At 38.6% G+C, this 23,722-nt stretch overlaps 4 protein-coding genes and 1 long non-coding RNA gene across 5 annotated transcripts; 3 read left to right on the forward strand and 2 right to left on the reverse strand.

The window, feature by feature from the left end:
- The first annotated feature begins 4,203 nt into the window (after nucleotides 1-4,203).
- On the forward strand, nucleotides 4,204-4,839 carry LOC112177707. The gene has a single exon (XM_024315965.1). The coding sequence runs from the start codon at nucleotides 4,204-4,206 to the stop codon at nucleotides 4,837-4,839; it is 636 nt and encodes a 211-aa protein (XP_024171733.1).
- A 3,593-nt stretch (nucleotides 4,840-8,432) lies between these two features.
- LOC112177708 lies at nucleotides 8,433-9,068 on the forward strand. Its single transcript, XM_024315966.1, has one exon. It carries the CDS (start codon nucleotides 8,433-8,435, stop codon nucleotides 9,066-9,068), a length of 636 nt encoding a protein of 211 aa, XP_024171734.1.
- Nucleotides 9,069-12,056: 2,988 nt separating this feature from the next.
- Nucleotides 12,057-12,692, forward strand: LOC112177709. The gene has a single exon (XM_024315967.1). The coding sequence runs from the start codon at nucleotides 12,057-12,059 to the stop codon at nucleotides 12,690-12,692; it is 636 nt and encodes a 211-aa protein (XP_024171735.1).
- Nucleotides 12,693-13,223: 531 nt separating this feature from the next.
- LOC112179622 (glyceraldehyde-3-phosphate dehydrogenase, cytosolic) lies at nucleotides 13,224-15,937 on the reverse strand. Its single transcript, XM_024318078.2, has 12 exons — nucleotides 15,801-15,937; nucleotides 15,683-15,706; nucleotides 15,491-15,591; nucleotides 15,291-15,406; nucleotides 15,077-15,176; nucleotides 14,616-14,762; nucleotides 14,457-14,517; nucleotides 14,270-14,367; nucleotides 14,008-14,150; nucleotides 13,823-13,906; nucleotides 13,615-13,704; nucleotides 13,224-13,532 (listed from the first exon to the last, which is right to left on the reverse strand). Exons 1-12 carry the CDS (start codon nucleotides 15,802-15,804, stop codon nucleotides 13,490-13,492), a joined length of 1,011 nt encoding a protein of 336 aa, XP_024173846.1. The 5' UTR covers nucleotides 15,805-15,937; the 3' UTR covers nucleotides 13,224-13,489.
- Nucleotides 15,938-20,088: 4,151 nt separating this feature from the next.
- Nucleotides 20,089-21,613, reverse strand: LOC112180100. The gene is made up of 2 exons (XR_002928070.2): nucleotides 21,458-21,613; nucleotides 20,089-20,228 (listed from the first exon to the last, which is right to left on the reverse strand). It is a non-coding gene; the product is annotated as an uncharacterized LOC112180100 (long non-coding RNA).
- Nucleotides 21,614-23,722: the final 2,109 nt, after the last annotated feature.

Here is a 23,722-nt window from a genome sequence, read left to right on the forward strand (position 1 = left end):
GTCCTTAAACACAACTATCTTTTTATTTTATTTTTTGAAACAGATTGCACAATTATCTTTGGTTCTGACTTCTAAATATAATGGTAGAGAATAATGAGGCAATTAAATTCATTAACTGTTTCATTGTTTTGCACTCTTTGATCTAAATTTTAAGATAGTTGAGCATAATTGAGTACATGACACATATGTTTCATTTAGGGCCATCAATTGTACAGGGTGGTTCTAGTTGGACCTCTAAATTTGTTATCTAGACATCTCATACTTTGTACACCTCTAATTTACTTTTTAGAATACTTGAAAAGCTAAGTAGACCTCCTTATGTTTACCAAAACACCCTTGAACATGAGATACAATAATATGTTATTCTACTTAATGTTTATCTGTATCTTCAACCATGAGAATAATAAAAGTTAAATACTGTTTACTCCCTATACTTATAGGATTTCATCGTTTCAGTCCCTGACCTTCAAATTTCACCTAAAAAGTCCATGAACTCTCAATTTCCTCCCAATTAGTCCCTGCCGTCAAAGACTCCGTTATTTTGCTGACATGGCGGTCGTTTTTCCCCTAAAAAGTCTATTATACCCTCACATATTTTTTAATTTTTTTATTATTAATTTTATTCCCTCTCTATCTCTTTTTTTTTTTTTTTTTGTACCTCTTCTTTTTCCACATAGAGCGTCTTCTTCTTCTTCCAAAAATAAACCCAAAATAAACCCTCTAGACCTTCGACGACGCTGAACAATTGAAATTGAACAAAAACCCCAAACTCCAACCTTGAACAACTACAAGAAGAAGAAGAAGAGCCCCAAAACGACGAAGATGCCCCTTTTCTCTCTACCTTCTTCTTCTTCACACCCAAATTAATCACCATAACCACCACTGAGCTCTCTCTCCATACCCAACTACCAATCCCATTGCAATCAACACCAAGCCTAAATGCCTTCATATCTTCATGAAATTACCCTTTACATTCTCAGGAAACCCACTTCATCTCTTTAGATTTACTAGGCCTGATCTGGAAATACATAGTGGAGAATGAACAACTCTTTCATTCTTACGAAACTCTGCTCGTCAGCTAACTTCGGCGGCTAAATTCTCCATCTTCTGTTGCTCAGATAGTTACGACTTCTTCATAAAAGTTGTTCAAAATCGAGTCTTCTAAACTGTATTCAAATTTCATGAAAATCCAACGGTTGAATCTTCCAAAATCAAGGTAAAACCAATGACTGTTCATACAAAATTCTGTTTTGAGATGAAATGATGAATCGACTCCAATTCGTATTTACATGTCCTATTTCCTTTCAAATCCAGTCCCTCTTCGAAATGGGTCGAGTTCTTCTCTTGAGATTGAATTCAATTCATGAAGTACTCATTTCAATCTTGAGCACGTTGAAGCCATCAAGGAGAGAGAGGCAAAAGGAGAACATATGCAATCTGGGTACCTCGCCCAGCCCAACACCAACGCCGCCCAAGCTGCCCAGCGCCCGCCGAAACCCGCGTATCTGTTCTGGGTATTTGAGTTTTTGGTAAGGTTTTGCTGGGTGAAGTGTTTTGATTCAAAATCTCATTTGGGTATTTGAGTTTTTGTGAGGTTTTCTATCAAGATCGAATTTTTGGGTTTATGTTAGTTTTGGGGCACACATTTTAATTGGAATTGGGTCCGGTGTGGTTTGGAATGAAGAAAGTGATGGGACTGTACTCAATTGAGCTCACTATGTTGTGAATGAATCGAAAAAATTGAATTGAATTAGATGAGAAGATGCTGGTCATGGGCATGCAACTATGCATATTCTCGATCCAGCGAGAAGATGCTGGAGGATGAGAGCTTCCAGATAATAGAGGGTCTTTAACCAGACGGAGATAAACAAAGGAGAGGAGAGATGTGGAAGAAGAAGAGGTGAAAAGCAAAAAAAAAAAAGAACAGAAAAAAAAAGAATAAAATTAATTTTAAAAAAAAAGAGTGAGTGAGGGTATAATAGACATTTTAGGGGGGAAACGACCGCCACGTCAGCAAGATAACAGAGTTTTTGACGGATGCTTGACGGTAGGGACTAATTGGAAGAAAATTGAGAGTTCAGGGACTTTTTTGGTGAAATTCGAAGATCAGAGACTGAAATGATGAAACCCTAAGTATAGGGAGTAAATAATATTTAACTCGAATAATAATGAATCAAAAACACATGATATTGCTCTCTTATGAGTAGGTCTCTCCTCCATCAAAATTAATCAGAGGGCTGGTTCTCGATCTTGATATGTTGTTGGAATCCCTTTAAATTTGCTAAAAGAAAGATTTAAAGGGTTTTGGGTTGGAATATCGTGTAATAACTATATCATAATATTCAATTAATTTAGTTTAAAAAAATTCAAAATCAAATTATTTTGGATTTACTTTTGTAGTAAATAATAATTATTATTATTTTTGTTTAATTATTTTAGGTAAATTATAAAACTACATGGGCAATATAAGGAAATTTTGAAAAGAAAAATTAATTGAATGTTATATTTGGGGAGGTAAGAAGAGTATTTTTTGTCTCTCTCTCTCTTTGTCCTTATTTGTCTTTTCATATGACTAGACAAAGTGGATTAATAATTGAGAAAAATTGGAGATCAAATATCAAATTTTGAGGTTAAACTAGAACCCACCCTAGATTAAAATGCATGAATAATTGGCTACCAGAAAAAAAAAATTGCATGAATGGGGAAAAAAAAGAAAAGAAAAAAAAGACAAGTAGTAGGTCAACACAATTAATAAATGGATAGTTTTTCAATCAACCAGTCAATACATAAATGATGCGCTGAATCCATTTATTTTATCAAACGGGTAAACATTCAAGTGTTTAATTTCTACTTTTAGCACAAGTCACACAAAAAAAAAAAAATTATAGTGTTCTTGTGAAGTGATACGTTGTACATTCATATAACCATAATAGTTCATTGTGGCACGATTCTAAACTAAATCAGTTGTCCCAGTTGGGTTGTGCAAACCATTTAATTAATAAATTAATGAGTGAGTTTAAGTTGGATTAACCTTCTCTTGAAATAATTTTCAGCGAACCACATTTTTAGTTATTAGTATTCCACCTCTAAACTACATGATATTAAATTGGAATTAGATGTAACAGTTAACCATTGGTTTAATTTATTTGGTATACTAACATCGTCCAATATGTTGCCACCACATCAATTGCAACTATCATGTGATTTACCAAAAGGTGGTACTCTACATTATTTCTTTTCTCGATATGAACATGAATATGAGACATTTGTTTTTCTTTTAAATTTTTGTATTGCTCAATAGGATCTGTGAACAATCTTTTTAAATGACCCATAACTTGACACTAAATAAGTAGGTTTGAATTAATATTTTTTTTAAATGAACATTTTTTTGGTAGACCGTATTAATGAGACAAAAAATTATACATAATGAACCACCTCTCAAGGATATGACAAAAAGAGTCATCACTTAAGTAGTTACACATATTCTACATTGCAACACAAAAATATATAGAATTATACATAAGTTTCTTCAACCCTAGATAATGCTAGCAAGAACCTGTAATTATTACTTAAGACCCCCAAATATATAGAATTATACATAAGTTTCTTTAACCCTAGATAATGCTAGCAAGAAGCTGTAATTATCACTTGAGACCCCCAAATATTGGTGCTCATTACTCAATAAATCATTAGCTATGAATGATTATTAAGTTCACAGAAGCTGAAAAGGCTCCAGCTCACCGGGCAAGGCTGAAACGTTGTAGTCAAAGTCTTCTAGATGTGGGTGTTTGGGAAGGACGAAGTCATTGTTATAGTCTTATAGACAATATAGAGATCGTTGTTTATCCTCCACTTGATGCAAACTTGATATTGACGCCTAAATACGCGACATATAAAAATCCTGAAACCCAGTCACCAGAGTCATAGATCATCTAGAAGTCAATAATTCACGTCTCTTGCTTTGGACGCGTTTGGTCTTGGAATACAATTAATTTCTTTCTTCAAGTCCAACTTACATGTTCCTGGAAGCTTATTCTACTCGGTCACATATTGAAATTGTCCAGACTCAAACACTATATATACACACATTTCTACTCCAACTGCATAAACAAACAAGCCCTCTTCACTTCATAGTTTGATACATCATACATAGCAAACTAACCCAGAACAGCAGAGAGATTTTCTTTTCAGTTTTATTGAAGGATGGCAGAGAAGACCCACCAGGCTTATCCTATTGCCCATGCAAATGGTTACACAAGAAGCGACGGAGAGTCTTTGGTATCTGAAGATGAGCTGAAACGCAAGAAGAGAATCAAGTTGTTTACCTACATTGGTATTTTCGTTGTCTTTCAGATCATAGTGATGACAGTTTTTGGTCTTACTGTGATGAAAGTGAAGACCCCCAAGGCCAGATTAGGTGAAATCAATGTCCAAACTCTCAACTCTGTCCCTGCAACACCTTCATTCGATGCAATGTTCACAACTCAGATTAGGATCAAGAACACAAATTGGGGTCCATACAAGTTTGATGCAGGTAGTGCCACATTCCTGTACCAAGGAGTGTCTATTGGGCAGGTTGTGATTCCTAAGAGCAAGGCTGGAATGCGTTCAACCAAGAAGATGAATGTCGAAGTCAGTGTGAATACTAATGCTTTGCCAAGCAGTTCTACCCTTGGGAGCGAATTGAACAGTGGGGTGTTGACGCTGACCAGCAAAGTTCAATTGAAAGGAAAAGTTGAATTGATGCTCATCATGAAGAAAAACAAGAATGCAGCAATGGACTGCACCATAGCATTTGATTTGTCCTCAAAGACTGTCAAAACTTTACAATGCAAATGATCACATACGTAGGGAAGGAATGTGGAGCTAGGCTGCATCTTCAGATCATATAATTGGATTAGGAGAAGATAAAAGACTAGTAGCTGATTTGTTATTGTACATTCTTTATTCTTTGTGAAGCATGGATTTGTTGAAGAGTTATATGAATATATCGCTATTTATTAATTTTCTTACCACTGAGAGGCCACTAGCACATTAACTTCGAAGAAATCTGCTATAGTTTAACATGAAGACTGATAAATGGATTGAATCAGTTTTTAATATCAGTCAATACCGACTAATACAACAAAAACGTAAAAATGGAGGGCCGGAGACGATTGAAATGATTGGTGTATTAGTTGAAAACACTCTTCTATAGCTCTTCAAGTTGGACAATAATGGATTCAATAGCTGAAAGCTTCGAAGTTGGGTTGATTTTTACGGAAAGTGTCTGTTTCCGTTGTATCAAGCCAATCCACAGCAGGCCAACACTAGCACTCGAGCGAGACGTACGTCTCGAAGTTGGCGGGCTAACAACTTTGGATGAAACCTTATGGATTCTCAATTATCCCAACAAAAATGACTTGTCACCGAACTTAGAAACAGTCTGAGAATAATTGAATTCTGTTCTTTTGCGTTCATTCATATGCCCAGTATGATTGGCAGTTCATATTGGAGAAGAATGCTAAGTTAAGTGAGAGCATATAAGTACCAGCTTCATTTTTACAGTTGAGTCTCCAACAAGCTGTCTTTGGTTCTAATATACTGGTAAATAAACTCGTCCTAATTGTCTTATAGTTTTCCACTCTTTGATCTAAATTTTAATAGTACAGCATACATATGTTATATTTAGGGCTATGAATTTTGACAAGACCAGAGATAGCAGAACTCAAAACAAACACAATAAGATGGGTTAAACCTGTATGAATAATAATATAAAAGGTACTTAATGGGTCAACACGCTAAAAGTTTATGTTGGTCTTAAATTCACCACCCTACTCATGAATGATGCACCTAACTCATTAATTTTTTTCAAACACGTAAACATTTAAGAAATTTCAAGTGCTTATTTTTTTCTTTTAGTACAAGTCATGCGAAAAAAAAAATTATAATGTTCCTGTGAAGTCATACGTTGTACATTCATATAATTAATCTTAATGGGTCAATAGAATTTCATCATAGCACGATGTCTAAATTAAATAAGTTAATTTAGTTGTACGGGTTGGGTCGATCGGGTAACCTGTTTAGTAAATGTGTGTGTTTGAGTTGGATTAACCATCTCTAGGAACAATGCTCGGAGAACCACATATGTGCATTCCAGGACGGTTTTTGTCTAGGTACCTAGCTTTTTATTGGGATCAGTACTCGTGAGGAACTGACGGGATTATTGGTCTGAGGTTGTCAGTGAGTCTACTGATGGATTCTGTAGAAAATTTTTATTATTAGTTTCTTATTAGTTTACTCACCCCTGAGCATCATTCAATAGGTGGAGTGATATTGCGTTTAGCGGTGTCTCTTTCTGACGGCCCCACAGGGGCGGGTCACTATGTAATATTGCTTCTTCCATATTGAATAAAATGTCTAACTTCCTTCAACTAAATATATATATATATATATATATATATATAATTAACCTTAATGGGTCAATAGAATTTCATCATAGCACGATGTCTAAATTAAATCAGTTAATTCAGTTGTATGGGTTGGGTCGATTGGGTAACCGATTTAGTAAATATGTGCGTTTGAGTTGGATGAACCATCTCTTGGAACAATGCTCGGAGAACCCACATTTTAATATTCTACTTTTAAACTACATGATATTATTATTATTATTATTATTATTTTGAAGAAAATAGATAATTTCATTCATTTATCTATAGCTAGAAGGCACATACATCAAATGCTATTTTACACCAGGGTCATAAATGGTATAAGCAATCAACCAAAGGACAGGTGACTCTCACTGCTAACATATTCGCTCACTTATTGGGCTTGACAACAAGAAACAAAATCCTCCCTACCAACTTTCCATGAAGTAGTAACCTAGCCACTTAGAGACCTCAATTGGTGTACAACTAGAGAAACTAAGATGAAAGTAGTAGAAGACTCAACTTCTAGTATTAGGCAAGGAAAACCTGGAAAAGCCTAAAGCTTTCCCTTGCCCTTGTTGCTAGGGCTGGGATCAGTACTAGTAACTGCAGGATAAGAGAGTCGCAAAGTAGCGACATTCGGCTTCTTGCCATGGCGATGATTCTTGTTCCTACTCCCAAGTAGCTTGCCCGACTTCTTCTTCAACATCACCAGAGTGACATCCATCCAGACATGAAGGAAGTGAGCCTTGAAGGCCGTAGGGTTGACCAGTCGGCGGGCCAGAGGCTTCCTAATCAGAAAAGATTTGGAAGACTGACGAACAGGGCCGCCACTAATTCTCCCCAGATCAGGAGCCCTACCTCCCTCTGCAAGTGCAAGGGAGTCAGCACAACTAGCGGTGATAGCATCAATGGAGGCCATGTGGTTGAGTGAGGGTTGAGGGTAAGAGATGTAGAGAAGAAAACTAGGGGATGAGGAGGCGAGGGCACCGTAGAGAGCTAGGGTGAGAGAGAAAATCTCTCCTAGGATTTTTATCATTATGAAGCTTTTTACATGATATTATATTTGATATAACAGATAAGTACTTTACTTTATTTCATACATTAACATCATCCAATATGTTGCCACCACAACAACTGCAACTATCATGTGATTGGTACACTACATTATTTTTACTTTGTGGGTTTGGTCAAGTAATATAAAACATTTTTTGGATATTTAAAATGAACTTTTTTTAGTAGACCATATTAAGCTCAGTACCGATCGGTTCAAAAGTCGGTTGGTTCGGCTCATTTGGCCCAAAAAGCTAGCCTAAAAAAATATGCATAATGACCCAACTTTCAGGGGCACGACAAAAAGAGTCATCACTTACGCAGTTTCACATGTTTAACATTGCAGCACAAAAATATATAGAAATATACATAAGTCTCTTCAAAACTATAAAATGCTAGCAAGAAGCTGTAATTATCAATTAAGAGTAAGACGCCCAAATATTGGTGCTCATTACTCAATAAATCATTAGCTATGAATGGTTATTGAGTTCACAGGAGCACAAAAGGTTCCAGCCTACCAGGCAATGCTGAAACGTTGTGGTCAAAGTCTTCTAGATGTGGGTGTTTGAGTAGGACAATGTCATAGTTGTAGACAATACAGATATCCTTGTTTATTCTCCACTTGATGCACACATGATATTGACGCCTAAATCCGACATATAAAAATCCTGAAACCCAGTCACCAAAGTCATAGATCATCTAGAAGTCCAATAATTCCCATCTCTGGCTTTGGACGCGTGTGGTGTGGTTATACAATTCTTTCTGCAGGTCCAACTTCCATGTTCCAGGAAGCTTATTCTACTCGGTAACATACTGAAATTGTCCAAACTCCAAACACTATATATACACACATTTGTACCCTTCCATTTCATCAACAGCAAACAAGCTCCCTTCACTTCTTAGTTTGATACATCATACATAGCAAACTAACCCAGAACAGCAGAGAGATTTTCTTTTCAGTTTTATTGAGAGATGGCAGAGAAGACCGACCAGGCTTATCCCATTGCCCCTGCAAATGGTTACACAAGAAGCGATGGAGAGTCTTTGGTATCTGAAGATGAGCTGAAACGCAAGAAGAGAATCAAGTTGTTTACCTACATTGGTATTTTCATTGTGTTTCAGATTATAGTGATGACAGTTCTTGGTCTTACTGTGATGAAAGTCAAGACTCCCAAGGCCAGATTGCGTGAGATCAATGTCCAAACTATCAACTCTGTCCCTGCAACACCTTCATTTGATGCAAAGTTCACAACCCAGATTAGGATCAAGAACACAAATTGGGGTCCATACAAGTTTGATGCAGGTAGTGCCACATTCCTGTACCAAGGTGTGACTATCGGGCAGGTTGTTATACCTAAGAGCAAGGCTGGAATGCTTTCCACCAAGAAGATCAATGTTGAAGTCAGTGTGGATACTAATGCTTTGCCAAGCAGTTCTACACTTGGAAGTGAATTGAACAGTGGGGTGCTGACACTGACCAGCCAGGTTCAATTGAAAGGAAAAGTCGAATTGATGCTCATAATGAAGAAGAACAAGAATGCTGCAATGGACTGCACCATAGCATTTGATTTGTCCTCAAAGACTGTCAAAACTTTACATTGCAAATGATCACGTTGGGAGATGATCATAGATTAGTTCTTGATATGTTATTGTACAGCTAGTTATTCTTTGTTCTTTGTGTGAAGATTGGATTTGTTGAAGACTTACATAATTATATTGGGATTTATTTGTTTTCTTTACCATTTATTTGCCATGGTGTTCTTCTTTTCAATTTTATTGGATTGAATATAGATATGGAAGCTAAGTAGCAGTTCTATAATACCATGAGTCCTTGCCAGAGTAATAACAAATACTAGCTGGTTTCAATCATCATTCTCTTAAATTTAATCAGAACATCGTTACTAATGGAGCATGCGTTTGCATTCTATAAGGAGAAAGACAACAGTTGACCGGTCTCTCCGAGTTAACAATTCCAAGAACTAGTATTGAACTCTTGATTACTAGCAAATCGACTTCCTAGAGACTGCCTAGCTAACTCGACTGCCGTTTACATCAATACTGAAGTAACTTAATGTGAACTGAATCGAACAATTTTTGTGGACAGATCGAACTTAATGGTGCCGTCCATATTGGTATATTCATTTTCTTCAATATGAGCATCAATTCAACCTTACCAGGCAATTAGCTTGGATGGTCAGTGTCAACACCCCGCTACTCAATTCATTTCCGAGAGTAGAATGCTTGTCAAACTCACCTCAACATTGACAATCTTGGTGGAACCTATTCCAGCCTTGCTCTTTCGGATAGCAACTTGCTCCACAGCCACACCTTGGTGCATGAACAATGCAATGCTTGCATCAAATTTACAGGGACCCTAAATTGTGAAGCTAGTGTCAAATGAAAGTGTTGCAGGGGCAGAGTTGAGGTTTCGGAGTTTGATGGCGCCCAACCTGACCATGGAACTTTCATGAAACTGAGATCAAATAGAGTCATGAATATAATTTGAAACACAATGAAAATGGTTGAATGAATCACATAACCAAACTAAATGAAAGAGGATAAAATACTTCACTATAGTTACCTTGTTTGTATTGTAACCGTGTATGCCGTCATATATTCTTTTACTCTATATTTTGGTAAAACTAAGGTCAGTCTTCTAATGCATAGGTTCTTTGTCATTGCAAGTTGTAATAGTAAACATTTCTTGCTGCTTTTTTTAGAGTACTACAGTAGAATCAAAAATCAGAATATGTAAATAGATTCACATTTACACGTTATATGGTGTATATGTAGACGTGTACATAGGAATGAGCAAACGGGGGTGGGGGCAGGGTACCCGCGGGTTTTCCCCGCATTTGTCAAGTGGGGGCGGGGTTCCCCATCACATGTGCGGGGGAGGGGGCGGGGGCACTTATTTCCCCTGCGGGGGTGCGGGCGTGGGGGCGGGGTTTCCCATTACCCATGCGGGGTCTCCGTTTATCTTTTTTTTTTTTTTTTAATTGAGAACTATTATTTTTCAACCAACATATGGGGCATTTTTATAATTTTCTTATTCTAAAAAAAAAACAGAAAACTTATACGGGGTATTTATCTTTCCCATCCAGAATACACCTTCAAAGCGATTCGGGAGGATCCGACTGTTGGATTGTCGTATAATTTTGTGAGGATGATTCTAAAGGCGATCTGGGACGATCCAACCATTGGATCTTTGTATAATTTTGTGAGGATGATCCTAAGGGCGATCCGTGAGGATCTGACTGTTGGATCATAGTATAATTGTGAAAAGACGATCCTCTAGGTGATCCTTGAGGATCCAACCGTTGGATGGTCGTATAATTTTGTGAGGATGATTCTAAGGGTGATCCGGGAATATCCAACCGTTGGATCTTTGTATAATTTTGAGAGGATGATCCTAAGGGCCATCCGTGAGGATCTGACCGTTGGATCATAGTATAATTGTGAAAAGACGATCCTCTAGGTGATCCTTGAGGATCCAACCGTTGGATCGTCGTATAATTTTGTGAGGATGATTCTAAGGGTGATCCGGGACGATCGAACCGTTGGATCTTCATATAGTTTTGAGAGGATGATCCTAAGGGCGATCCATGAGGATCTGACCGTTAGATCATCGTATAAATTGGTAAAGATGATCCTCTAGGAGATCCTTGAGGATCAGACCGTTGGATTGTCGTATAATTGTGATTTGTGATTTTGGCTGTTAGAGAAGACGCAGTAGGATTTTTGCCAAAAAAAAAAGAGAAGACGCAGCGGGATTTATAGAAATAAGAGAGAAGACGCCGGGATTTTATTACTTTACATTTAATCGCCAGGTTGTGAAAATTGTTTTATAGAAATAAATATTTGTTTTATATGTATTGCTTCCTCGTGACTAAACAAACAGTTTCTTTCTTAAACACTGTCTCAAGCATTTGAAATATTCAATCGACCAAAACAATGATGAAAATAAAAAGAATAAAAAAAATTATTTTTTGTCAAAAAGAAAAGGAAAAAAAACTGAAGAGATAGAAAATAGAGAGAAAAAAAAAGACCAATGCGGGGGGGGGGGGGGGGGGGGGGGGGGGCGGGGGCGGGGGTGGGGAACCCATTACCCACGGGGGCGGGGCGGGGAATCCCCCATATGATAATATCCCCAGACAGGGAATCCCCCATATGATAATATCCCCAGACAGGGAACGGGGGCGCGGGGGAATTTGGGCTCGGAGGCGGGAGCGGGGGGCGCGTGGGCGGGGGAATTCCCCGTTTGCTCATTCCTACGTGCACAGAATCGAACCTTCTATTGATATTTGTATAATGTCCATATCAATTCTCAGTAAATGCCCAAAAGGTCCTCAACAAAGTCATTGAGCTTCCAGAAGTCAAAGGTTTCCAGCTTTGGTTGTGGACGCGTAGGGTGTCTCAAATAATATTCTTCCTCCCAAGTCGGAAGCTTATTCCCCTCAATAACTTATTGAAATTGGCCAAACTCCAATGGCTTATATACATATACAATCGCACTTCATTTCCATCATAACTATCTCATTTCCAAGTTTCATTATAGAAAAGCAGACTCACGAAGCAAAGAAAAACCAGAGAAAGATGGCTGAGAAGACTCACCAGGCTTATCCTATAGCCCCAGCAAATGGTTACACAAGAAGTGATGGAGAATCTTTGGTATCTGAAGATGAGCTGAAACGCAAGAAGAGAATCAAGTTGTATACCTACATTGGTATTTTCATTGTGTTTCAGATCATAGTGATGACCGTTTTTGGTCTCACTGTGATGAAAGTCAAGACTCCCAAGGCTAGATTGGGCGAAATCAGTGTCCAAACTCTCAACTCCGTCCCTGCAACACCTTCATTCGATGCAATGTTCACAACCCAGATTAGGATCAAGAACACAAATTGGGGTCCATACAAGTTTGATGCAGGTAGTGCCACATTTCTGTACCAAGGAGTGACTATTGGGCAGGTTGTGATTCCTAAGAGCAAGGCAGGAATGCGTTCCACCAAGAAGATTAATGTAGAGGTCAGTGTGAATACTAATGCATCGCCGAGCAGTTCTACACTCGGCAGTGAATTGAACAGTGGGGTGCTGACACTGACCAGCCAGGTTCAATTGAAAGGAAAAGTCGAATTGATGCTCATCATGAAGAAAACCAAGAAGGCTTCTATGGAATGCACCATAACATTTGATTTGTCATCAAAGACCGTCAAAGCTTTACTGTGCAAATGATCACAATATCCGAAAAGTGAGTGCAGGAAGGTGGAGTTAGGCTGCATCTTTAACTAGCATTTGAATTGGGAGATGATCAAAGACCAATTCTTGATTGTACAGTCACTATATTTCTTTGTTCTTTGTGGGAAGCTTTCATTGGTTGAAGAGTTGCATAAAGAATTTCCTTTACCACTGCGGCCACTGTTTATCTTTTTGTCTACTAAATAGCTTTTTTATCTATCATCATGCCAGAATAATCACCTAATTGGTTGCACTGAGTTTACTATCGTCTTTATCACTATTCTCTGAAGATTAATTTGGACTCTCACAGTTTGTATATTGAAATTCAGAATTGAACATTGAGGATTAAGCACTTGCCCATCTAATGATATATTGTTTATATAGTGAAATGATAGCCATACAAGATGTTCTCACATGACTTTTCATTATATAGACTTCGGTAATGGCCATTTTTTGCACCTGGTCAGATTTCTGTAGGCAGATATGATATACAAAATGAGTATAAAGTGAAATAGAAACAAAATTAAATGAAGAGAACAACTCATAAACCAAACTTTGCTTTATATCAAGAACTAGTAAGCAAAAGTACAATGCCCTATTTCTTCCTTCAGAATCAGCAAAAAGGGAGATGGATTTGCAAATCCAAGTTCAACACCAAGAATAGACAACCTTGAGAAATCAACTCGCAGAGGAAGAACACAATAACTCTTATTCAGAACCCATAACTAAAACTCCTAGACTCTAACCAAAGCATAAAAAGCAAAGCCATATCTTCAAGGGTCCAGCTTCAAAGCTTAAGCAGTTGCAATGTGCACAATCAAGTCAATCACTCGGGAACTACAAAATAGAGTAGGTATAAGTAAGAACTATATACAGCTGAAGCTCATCAAATGCAAATAAGAAAAGAAAGACCAAGTACCTGTAACCCCACTCGTTGTCATACCAGGACACAAGTTTGACAAAGTTGTCATTCAATGCAATTCCAGCCTTGGCATCGAAGATGCTTGATCTGCAAGAGAACCGGACATTGATTTAGACAAACAGAACATATTCAAACCAGTGCAACAACAATGTCATCACATCATTCACATGTCAAAACAAATAAGGAAGCAGAACAATTCGTTTACCTGTTGTCACCGATGAAGTCAGTTGACACAACATCGTCTTCGGTGTAACCCAAGATACCCTTGAGCTTTCCCTCGGACTCCTCCCTGTCATAATGGAGTTAGAGGTTAACCAAAAAAATGCATGGTAATGTTGATGACTGTCCCATATTGTAATGGGATAAACGAGAAAACTTGATGCAACTTACTTGATAGCAGCCTTAATCTGGTCATATGTGGCCTTCTTCTCAAGCCTGACAGTGAGGTCAACGACTGAAACATCAACAGTGGGAACACGGAAGGCCATTCCAGTCAATTTGCCATTGAGAGCTGGTAGAACTTTTCCAACAGCCTAAACAAAACACAAAACAGGCAGACAAATTGATCAAGCTACCAAAAAAAAGCGTCATTCAAATACAAAGAAAGACAATGATATTTAAAAGGGGCATTGTCACATAAGTTATGAAATACCTTGGCAGCTCCAGTGCTGCTAGGAATGATGTTGAATGAAGCAGCACGTCCGCCTCTCCAGTCCTTACTTGATGGGCCATCAACAGTTTTCTGTGTGGCTGAATCAAAGACAGAAAATTCTTTGCTTAGTTTCAAATTATAAATCTCAACATTCATACAACGAAAAAAGCCTGAAGCTAAAACTCACCTGTGATGGAGTGAACAGTGGTCATAAGGCCCTCAACAATTCCGAATCTATCATTGATAACCTATAGACCAAGCAAACAATACGATACATAATAAGCAACAACCATTGCATGAGGTTGCGATTCAAAATCAACACAAACAGTAGCACATTGACACACACCTTGGCAAGGGGAGCAAGACAGTTGGTCGTGCAGCTGGCATTAGACACAATGGTAAGGTCTGACTTATATTCCTTCTCATTGACACCCACAACAAACATGGGGGCATCCTTACTTGGGGCAGAAATGACAACCTTTTTGGCACCACCCTGGTCGCACAAACAGTACAAGTTAAATCCAGAATGACCATCAAAGTAGATATAGAACTATCCAAATGACTATCAAAGACGTAAGATGGATGCACGTCTTCACTGTCATGTAAGCAAATAACAGTACTAGGGAAACTTAACAACGAAGCAGGTGCTTAACCATTACTCAAATGAAAAAACTCCATCAAACATCAAAACCGTTGCAACAACAACCAAATACTAATTCCTCAAAACTGTCAGTTTTATATATACACCAAAATAGTGGGACTAATCAAACCGATATATTTTTAAAGGAAACTTGTAAGAGAGTTAACCTTCAAGTGAGTCGCGGCTTTGTCCTTGTCAGTGAACACTCCAGTAGACTCAACAACAATATCGGCACCAGCCTCACCCCATGGGATCTCTTCTGGGTTCCTGTACGAAACCAAACATTAATTGCTTAATCTTTCATTTATAAGAGCCTATTGGCCGCCAACTTACAGATCAACTTAAACGTACTACTGAACAAGTCAGTGATCACCTAGTTACCTGATCCCGAAAACAGTGACGGCCTTCTCACCGAAGAGAAGGGTCCTTTCGTCCTTGACCTTAAGCTCATGGTGCTTCCATGGTCCATGGACAGTGTCATACTTGAACATGTACGTCTAAACACAAACGAAACCAATCAGTAATTAAAAAATGCAATACTCCAAAAACAATGACGCAAAACACAGATTAATAACACTGACCATGTAGTCGGTGGTGATGAATGGATCGTTAACAGCGACGAGCTCAACATCGTCCCTCTGAAGAGCGACCCTAGCGACCAAACGCCCAATCCTTCCGAAACCTGAACCATTTCAGAGATCATTTACCACAAGCCAAATCTGAAACCTAGATCAACCAAAACAACAACTCAAGAAGAAGATTCTGATTATTACCGTTGATTCCGATCTTGATCTTGGCTGCTCGATAACAACAAGAACAAGAGGACGATCAGTAACACAAAACGAAAACAGAAAATGGAGAAGACAAAATGCAAACAGTTATTATGATTACCCATTATGAATCTAAATGATAGAGAGCAGAGATTTTTGATGAAATGGAGGAGCAGGGGACGGTTTTGAGTTTGTTGTTGTGAAAGAGCGAGTGATGATTGTAACCAAAAAATACAAAAGAGCGAGTGATGATGAGGGGGTTTATATAGAACAGAAGACAAAAGGGTTTCATAATTATGTGTAGATCACGTGCCGGTAGTTTTCCTTCAGCGAAAAGAAAGTCGCTCGCTTATGTATGGTTCAACTAAACGAAAATAACGGAATTTTTTATTTTATTTTATTTTTTATGAAAGGTGAGCTATCAAGCCACTTCGGTTGTGTTAGTATATTAGTTACGCACCAACTCAATTAATATTTGGAATGAGGTCCATGAAAGTATCTCAACAAATCCATACTAATCCCCTACTGCAGGCGCACCGAAGCCGAAAATCTCTCAAACATGCTAAATTGCTCGAACAACCTTACCACACCATGTGGAAGTTGGGACTCAAACGAGACACCACAAACCATTTTTGTGATGTGCATTTTGCATCAACAAGTTCATGAAAGATGAAAAAACCACGTCTTTATAATCGGTGAAGTGTGGGGTGGCTTGGTATCTATCACTAACACTGAGCTCGAATTCTCTGTACAAAATACTGAAAATAGTGTTGGATTTTTTCCCCATCATGATTACAGAAGCAGCACCCTATGAAAGACTATAAACATAAACCTACATTATTGGCCTTGTTTCTTGATCTCTAGCGGGAGCTGGTTCTTGCGTCCTGCACATTTCTATGAGGTTTCGTTTCTTTCTCATGTACTTGTATTTAACTGCATTCTAATAATTAAGTCTCTGATTTTGTCGTATCCTATGGTCAAATGGTCTCTTATACTACAATACGACGTCGCCTCTAGTCGGGCAAACTTAAAATCAAGCCTCGGAGGGCCCAGACCCCCTTAGTTTCCTAAACAATATAACTAATCTTCATTATTTACCTTAATTGGAGCTTATTTCTTGCTCAATATATACGACATAACATATATTTTTGGAAGCATTAACGCATGTTTCCCAATCGCCTTAATAACCTATTAATGAATAGTATAAACCCAATCCCTAAAGGAATAGTAGAAACCTAGTCCTTAATGGAATAGTAGTAACGTTATAAAAAGGGTCAACTACAACAATTAGTTCAACAAGGCCCACCTTTCAATCTCTCTTCTTCTCAAGTTTCACTTGCAAACAATGGATTCAGGTGTGCATGCTTTCTCAAATCTGGCACAACCGCTCAAGTATTTTATATGTTCGAGTTTGAGGAGATTAGTGTCACTATTAGACTCTTGTATGTCGCGGCTATTGCATCGTGTACCAAAGGAGAATAAGAGCTCCCCATGTGCTAAAGGAGGGTGTATTCATTTAAGAGTCTATAAGATTTTTTTGTATTTTGAAAGTCTATAGGTATTCAATTGAGATTTTAAACAATTATTTAAAATCTTGATGTATTCAATTAAGATTTAAAATTATCTATTCAAATATGCAGATATTCAAAAGTATATGGATTTTTAAGGATTTTATTAAATGCTGGATTTTGGAGGATTTTATAGTGCTTTTTATACATATCAAAACTAAAAAACAATTCAACCACTTCCCAAGAGATTTTGATGGATTCTCAAAAAATGAAGAAACTCTTCACCAAAAAAAAAAAAAAACAAGATGAAGCAGCTCTCAATAGGTGACCCATCTTCCCACTATCCTCCTCTGCCTCTGCCTATGCTCTTATCTAATATATATATATATATATATATATATATATATATATATATTTTATCACTATAGCTTTGGAAACCTTAATCCTTCTAGTTAATTAAGCTCACTTTCAATAGTATTGTTAAGATGATACATACATACATGTTTTTTTTTTTTCTTTTTTCGAATTAAACCCGAAGCCAGGTGCCGATATATATACATATATTCATCTAAAGCCAGAATATGCTGTTACATACACACATGTTTCTTTTGTAGATTATTTTTTGTGTAACATTTTGGTTGATTAGTTTTCTCTTATTATTCATATAGTACACAACATAAAGAATGATAGATTGCCACATATATATACGTTTTTGTCACTGATATAGCATTATAGTTGGATCCATACATCCATTGCTTTTAAAGAAGAAGAAAGAAAGAAAAAATTAACCTACCAAAAACATCATAAGAACTTGTAAAATCTAAACAAATACTAGTAAATCAATCCATTATAATCAATCAGAGTCCATATAGAATTTAAACAATCCGTGGATTAAGTAAATCCATGGATTATAGAAACTCAAACAAAATCTTTAAAATCTGAATTGAATACACCCCCCAAAATGTGTGGTTCTGTTCATCAACATCCATTGCTACTGATTCCCAGCGAAGAAAAGTACACTTGGAATTTATACAACGTATTGGATAATACGTTTCTTCATCAAGTAAGTCTCCCAAATAAGAGATTTTGTGGATCTACAAAGGGATGGCTAATAACCGTGGAAAGAGATTTCAGAGTGACGCTAATAAACCCATTTCGTAGGGTTAAAGGGTCAGACGAAAAAAGTTCAATTATTCGCCTTCCACCTCTTTATGTTCATGATCAAATTTGCGGAATATTGTAACTATTATGTCTACAAGGCCACCATTACATCGGACCCAATATTAAATGCAAAAAATTGCGCCATTGTAGTCATATACGGGGAGAGTGGCAATTTGGCTTTTTTAAGGCTTGGGAAAGACACGACATGGAATTATGTTAAATCTGACAATGTAGAATGGACCAGCTTTGAAGAAGTTGTTCAGGTTGATCAGGAAAATTTCTATGCTATTCATGCAGGTAAGGAGTACTTTTTTCTTTTGGTATAGATTCTCGGTCCGCGAACTCATCAACTCCAAAATTGGTTGAACACACAACGTTATCAAGATTGGAGTTCAGATTCAAGAAGTATTTGGTTTATTCAATCGATAAAGAATTGTTGATGGTTCATAGGCATGAGGACCGCTCGAGAAAAGGATTTTCACATGAACCATTGAAATTCAAAGTTTTCAAATTGAGTTCCGACAAGTGTGAGTGGATTGAGAAAGAAACACTAGATAATGTTGCTCTCTTTGTGGGTGATAATTCGTCAATATCAGTGTTGGCTTCAAATTTTTTGGGATGCAAATCAAATTGCATATACTTCAACCAAGATTATGATTGGGTAGACAACGGTTCCGAACCTGTTTCTGATTTTGGTGTCTATGACATCGAAAAACAAACAATTTCAAAGCCTTACTGTACTTACATGAACATTTGCCAAGCATAATTAGTTATAATGAGTCACGCTCATGTTACCACCAGCGGTACCAACTCCCACCAATGGAGTGACCTATGGAAACACAGCCAAGCAGGCTACCGCTTGAGCCCCGGCTCACCCCCAGATCACCGCTGACGTGCCGCGCCAGGATAGCATCAGAGGCTCCAGAAGCTAGGAACTGAAGCATATCAGTCCCACATTGAAAACATGGAAGAGCTCAGCCCATTCCCCCACCTATAAAAAGTTCTCTCATCTCTCCTCATTAGTTACGCATTTACTACTTACCTATTGTTATTCTGTCAACATAAATACATTGACTAACTTAGGCATCGGAGAAGAGAATACCGCCCCGCGCAGTCTCCCTCTAACGCCCTTCGTATTTTATTTGACAGATAGCGAAAGCTCTGAGAATATCACAAGTAGCGATCTGCCCACCAGACCAACGTTAACCAAGACTTGGGCACCACTCAATCTTAGACATTAACATTAGTGCCGTCTAATGAACAAAAGGTCATCCCACCACAACAATCACCATGACCAACAGTAGCGAGAGAAACACTGAGGAGCAAGCGGATCAATCTGCCAACCCCCATCCCGGCCACCAACCTCACGGCTAACATTAACCCAGCGGTTAACGTTAACCGAGCACTATTTAACACTCCGGTCAACCCTAGCGTGGAACCCCAGGGCTCATCCCAAGTCCTGTTTACCCAAACTGCAGCAGAGGCCCGACCAGGCAGTAGTCGCCCACCAGGCCAGGATCTCGCCGATATGTATGAGGTGGCATTGACGGACCTCCACAAGGAAAACAGGGAGCGTGAACAGGAACGCAGAGAGAAGGCCGAGGCCCAAAAGCAGGTGGCAACGTTGATGTCAAAATTCGACGAACTAAAAAAGGCGCTGGAGGCAAACGCTATGTAACTACCCGGCCCAAAATTTAAACCAAAGAAAGTAAGAGATTTACTATAACAAGATTTCTGATCAAACCACAAAAAAAAAGTACTCCAAATAGTACTTACAATCCAAATCAATATGGTTTTGTTTTTACAAAAGAAAATGATAAAGAAATCCTGCTCTCGACTATACTCAGCCCAAACTCTTCTCAATAGAAATCTAATATGACCTGCAAACACAAATAAACGAGTAGTGACCAAAAACACGCTCAGTGAATGACTCGAATGATAAAGAAATAATCTCAGTGTCAAATGCAGCAACAAAATTCACACACTTTCCAAGTACGCACTTTTATAAGAAAAACCATCCCACAACTTAACACCAAACTATAATCGGTTAGTAACCAAACACTCCCACTTGAAGCATGATCAAAACAATTCACCGAAAGGAACCAAGCTGCCACTGCAAGTTCATAAATCAATTCAAGATGCCACTACATTATCATATGGGAATGCCACTGCAAACCCGTTAACTAAAATAATATTGAGAATGCCACTGCAAACCCGTTAGCTAAAATGGGTTACCACAACCCAAATGATCGTGCCAAACATGGTCACGTCATAATAGTAATGTGCACATTGCCAGTACCACTCTCCTACTGGCTGGAGGATTCTAAAATAATATATAGTTTTCGTGCTCCCACCACACAAATAGGGAAATCAAAAGGTAGAGTTCGTATCGTACAAGCACACTAGAATCAAACCACACTTAAGAACTCGAATTTCACCAATGATAAAACTCAACCTAATGTAGGTAGTCCATCAAGTAGGAAAGCCAAGGCCAAAGGTCAGGAATTGTGGAAACAAGAGACATAATAACAACAAGGATACCAATTTCAAAAAGAAACCTATAGAAGTCACAATAACAGGAAATCAAAGACTAAGATGGAAAACTAACACGATTGAACTACCCAAAACCAATTGACAAAATAATCAAATCAATAGTATGACCAACCAAGTTATAACAGAACATAAATTTCCCTCCATAAAACAGCACACACATTTGGTAAACTGACATTTAAACAAAATGAAAGTCTAACCAACTTTATCCCATGTTAGGAATCAGAGGACTTGACAATAGGTCTAAAACATTTGCCAAAGTAAAAGAAAAGGCAAGAACAACCAAAGATAACAATATGAACAATTTCGCAATAGGAACTTCCCTAATTTCGATAGCGATCGATAACAAGAGAAAAATAAGATCAAATAAGGAAGTCACATGACCACTATACAATTTAACAAAAGCATCAAGTTTCTGGAAATAATTTACTTCACTATGAAAAGTAATACACAACGGAAACCATTTCACAAGACCATGATTAAAAATCCAAGCAATCCAAACAAGACCAATAGAGAAATAGAAATTTGCAGAAAAATTGTAATCAAAAGAGTCACTCACTGTAAGGCAAAACAATCAAGACAGTAGACAACCCAAAAGGAAGCCCTTCACTTCTGAATAATAATCGAAACCCTCTAGCTTTACTTCCCTCAAAACCGGAAGTACCCAGGTTGCAGTCTATGACAAAAGCCCTTAGACTCTCCTACTCTCTCTCTCAAAAATGCAAGACATCAACAACACCCCAACTCGAAATTCGTTTCCCAAACTTCCTGGTAATACTTGCTCTTATCCTTATTCGGTTTCTCACAGCTACGAATCTCTCTCTTTCCCTCACCCTTGTTTCCTAAACATTTAATCTTCCTTCTCCCCCGTCTTCGTTCTTTTTTCTAAATTCCCTCTTCTTTTATCTCTCTCTCCCCCTTTCTCAAATCCCTTCTTCTTTTCTCTCCCCCTTTCTCCTCCTCTGTTCGCTGTTTCCCCTTCCCTTCTTTCTTTTCTTTTCTCTCCCCCGTGTTCCCTCTATTCTTTTTTTTTTCCTTAGTCAGCCAGCCAAACACTTATCCCAATTCCTCCAATCAATATCTAAATATAGATATAAATATAATATAGAAAAACACACACACACAAATATATATATATATATATATATATATGTATACATATCTGAAACATTTATGTCAAAGTAATAATAAAAGAAGAAAAGACTAAAGTAGCACTAGATAAGTGATACTAAAACAAAACAATAACAACAATAAAAAATAAAACCCCACTGTTTTGGGTTCAGGGTATCACACGCTAAACCAGCACAGAGTGAACAATCGCGGAGCACCAGACGCAATCGACCCAATACTGGCAGATTGGTACCCGTACCAATCATACAGATGCAGGTACCGCTGAACCCACCAGAACTATTAGGAATGGGCCCACCCCCTGCCTTGACTAATGTTGGAGCAGGAAGTGGAGTCACAGCCGCACACCAACCGCTCGGCAGCTAGGGCTAGAACTGAAGGTAATCCACCTATCCCCAGGTGGGAACTAGTCCAGCGGAATCTCCAGGAGGGGCCTTCTGGCCACGCAACCGCCCTAATCCTGGAAAGGATGCAATAATTAGAGCAAAGGCTAATCCGGGCTAAGGCGAGCGCCCCAGCGCCAATACCAAATCAGCTCTTTGCGTCCAAGCAAGGACCATTCACCGCCCGGATCCTGCAAGCCGTCAGACCAGCACATGCAAAGACACCAAAAATGCCACATTATGGCTGCATGATTGATCCCTTCGTCCACATGGACACCTTCAAAAAAGTCACTAACAACAAGGGATTTGATGACGCCACCCTATGCCACTTCTTCAGCGAAACGTTAGATAGTGAGGCAATGAACTGGTTCTTTGAATGCCCACCAGGATCCATCGACTCATTCCATGCACTATCAAACGCTTTCTTTTCTCGGTTCATCCTGTTGGCCACCGGACATCACGACACAACTCAACTATTTAACGTCAAGTAGGGCACAGAGGAAACATTAAAGGCATTCATCACCCAGTGGAGAGCGGCAACATCTCAGTGCCGCGATCTTGATAAAACAATGGCATTAGCAGCCTTCAAGCAGGGACTCCTAAAGGGACCATTTCTCTATCATCTCAACTACAACCATCCAAAAGCTACGTATGACCATGTCATGAGCGAGGTCATCATCTATGCACAGGCAGAATTCATCACATATGGAGAAACCCCACCATCACCGCCAACATCGGCAAACTCCACTCAGCCCTCCTCCAGCCATCAAGAAACCGTTAACAAAACCTTTGCTACACCGCCAACCGATAAGAAGAGAGAGTGGCAACATGGCAATTACCAGAGCAAGCGGCAGAAGGACCAGTATTACAACAAGGGCAACCGCTCATCCTAGGGGAATAACCGCAGCAAACAGACGGAGTTTTCCTAGCAGTAAGCAGTGTTTACAGTCCTCACCGCCTCGTATGAAGAGATATATGACCAGTGTAAAGACTAGATCCCACCTCTACCCCCAAGAAAGTACCCCAGAGTGGGAAAACCAAGAAACACCGGCAAGTGGTGTAAATACCACAAGGACAGCGATCACAATACCAACAACTGCAACGCTCTCAAAACGAAAATTGAGACTTTGTATCGTGATGGTAAGCTGGAACAATTCAAGGTGCATCAGCAACCACATGTGGTCGCCAACATCGAGCCCATGCACTGCATCAACACCATCGACGGCGGTGCTCGATCACCAACATGTCTCATAGAGCAAGAAAGCGCTAATCACGCGCTAACCACCCCAAAGAAGTTTGCAACATCCGCTATT

The sequence above is a fragment of the Rosa chinensis genome, chromosome 7, assembly GCF_002994745.2.
Source record: "Rosa chinensis cultivar Old Blush chromosome 7, RchiOBHm-V2, whole genome shotgun sequence".
Lineage (NCBI taxonomy): Eukaryota > Viridiplantae > Streptophyta > Magnoliopsida > Rosales > Rosaceae > Rosa > Rosa chinensis.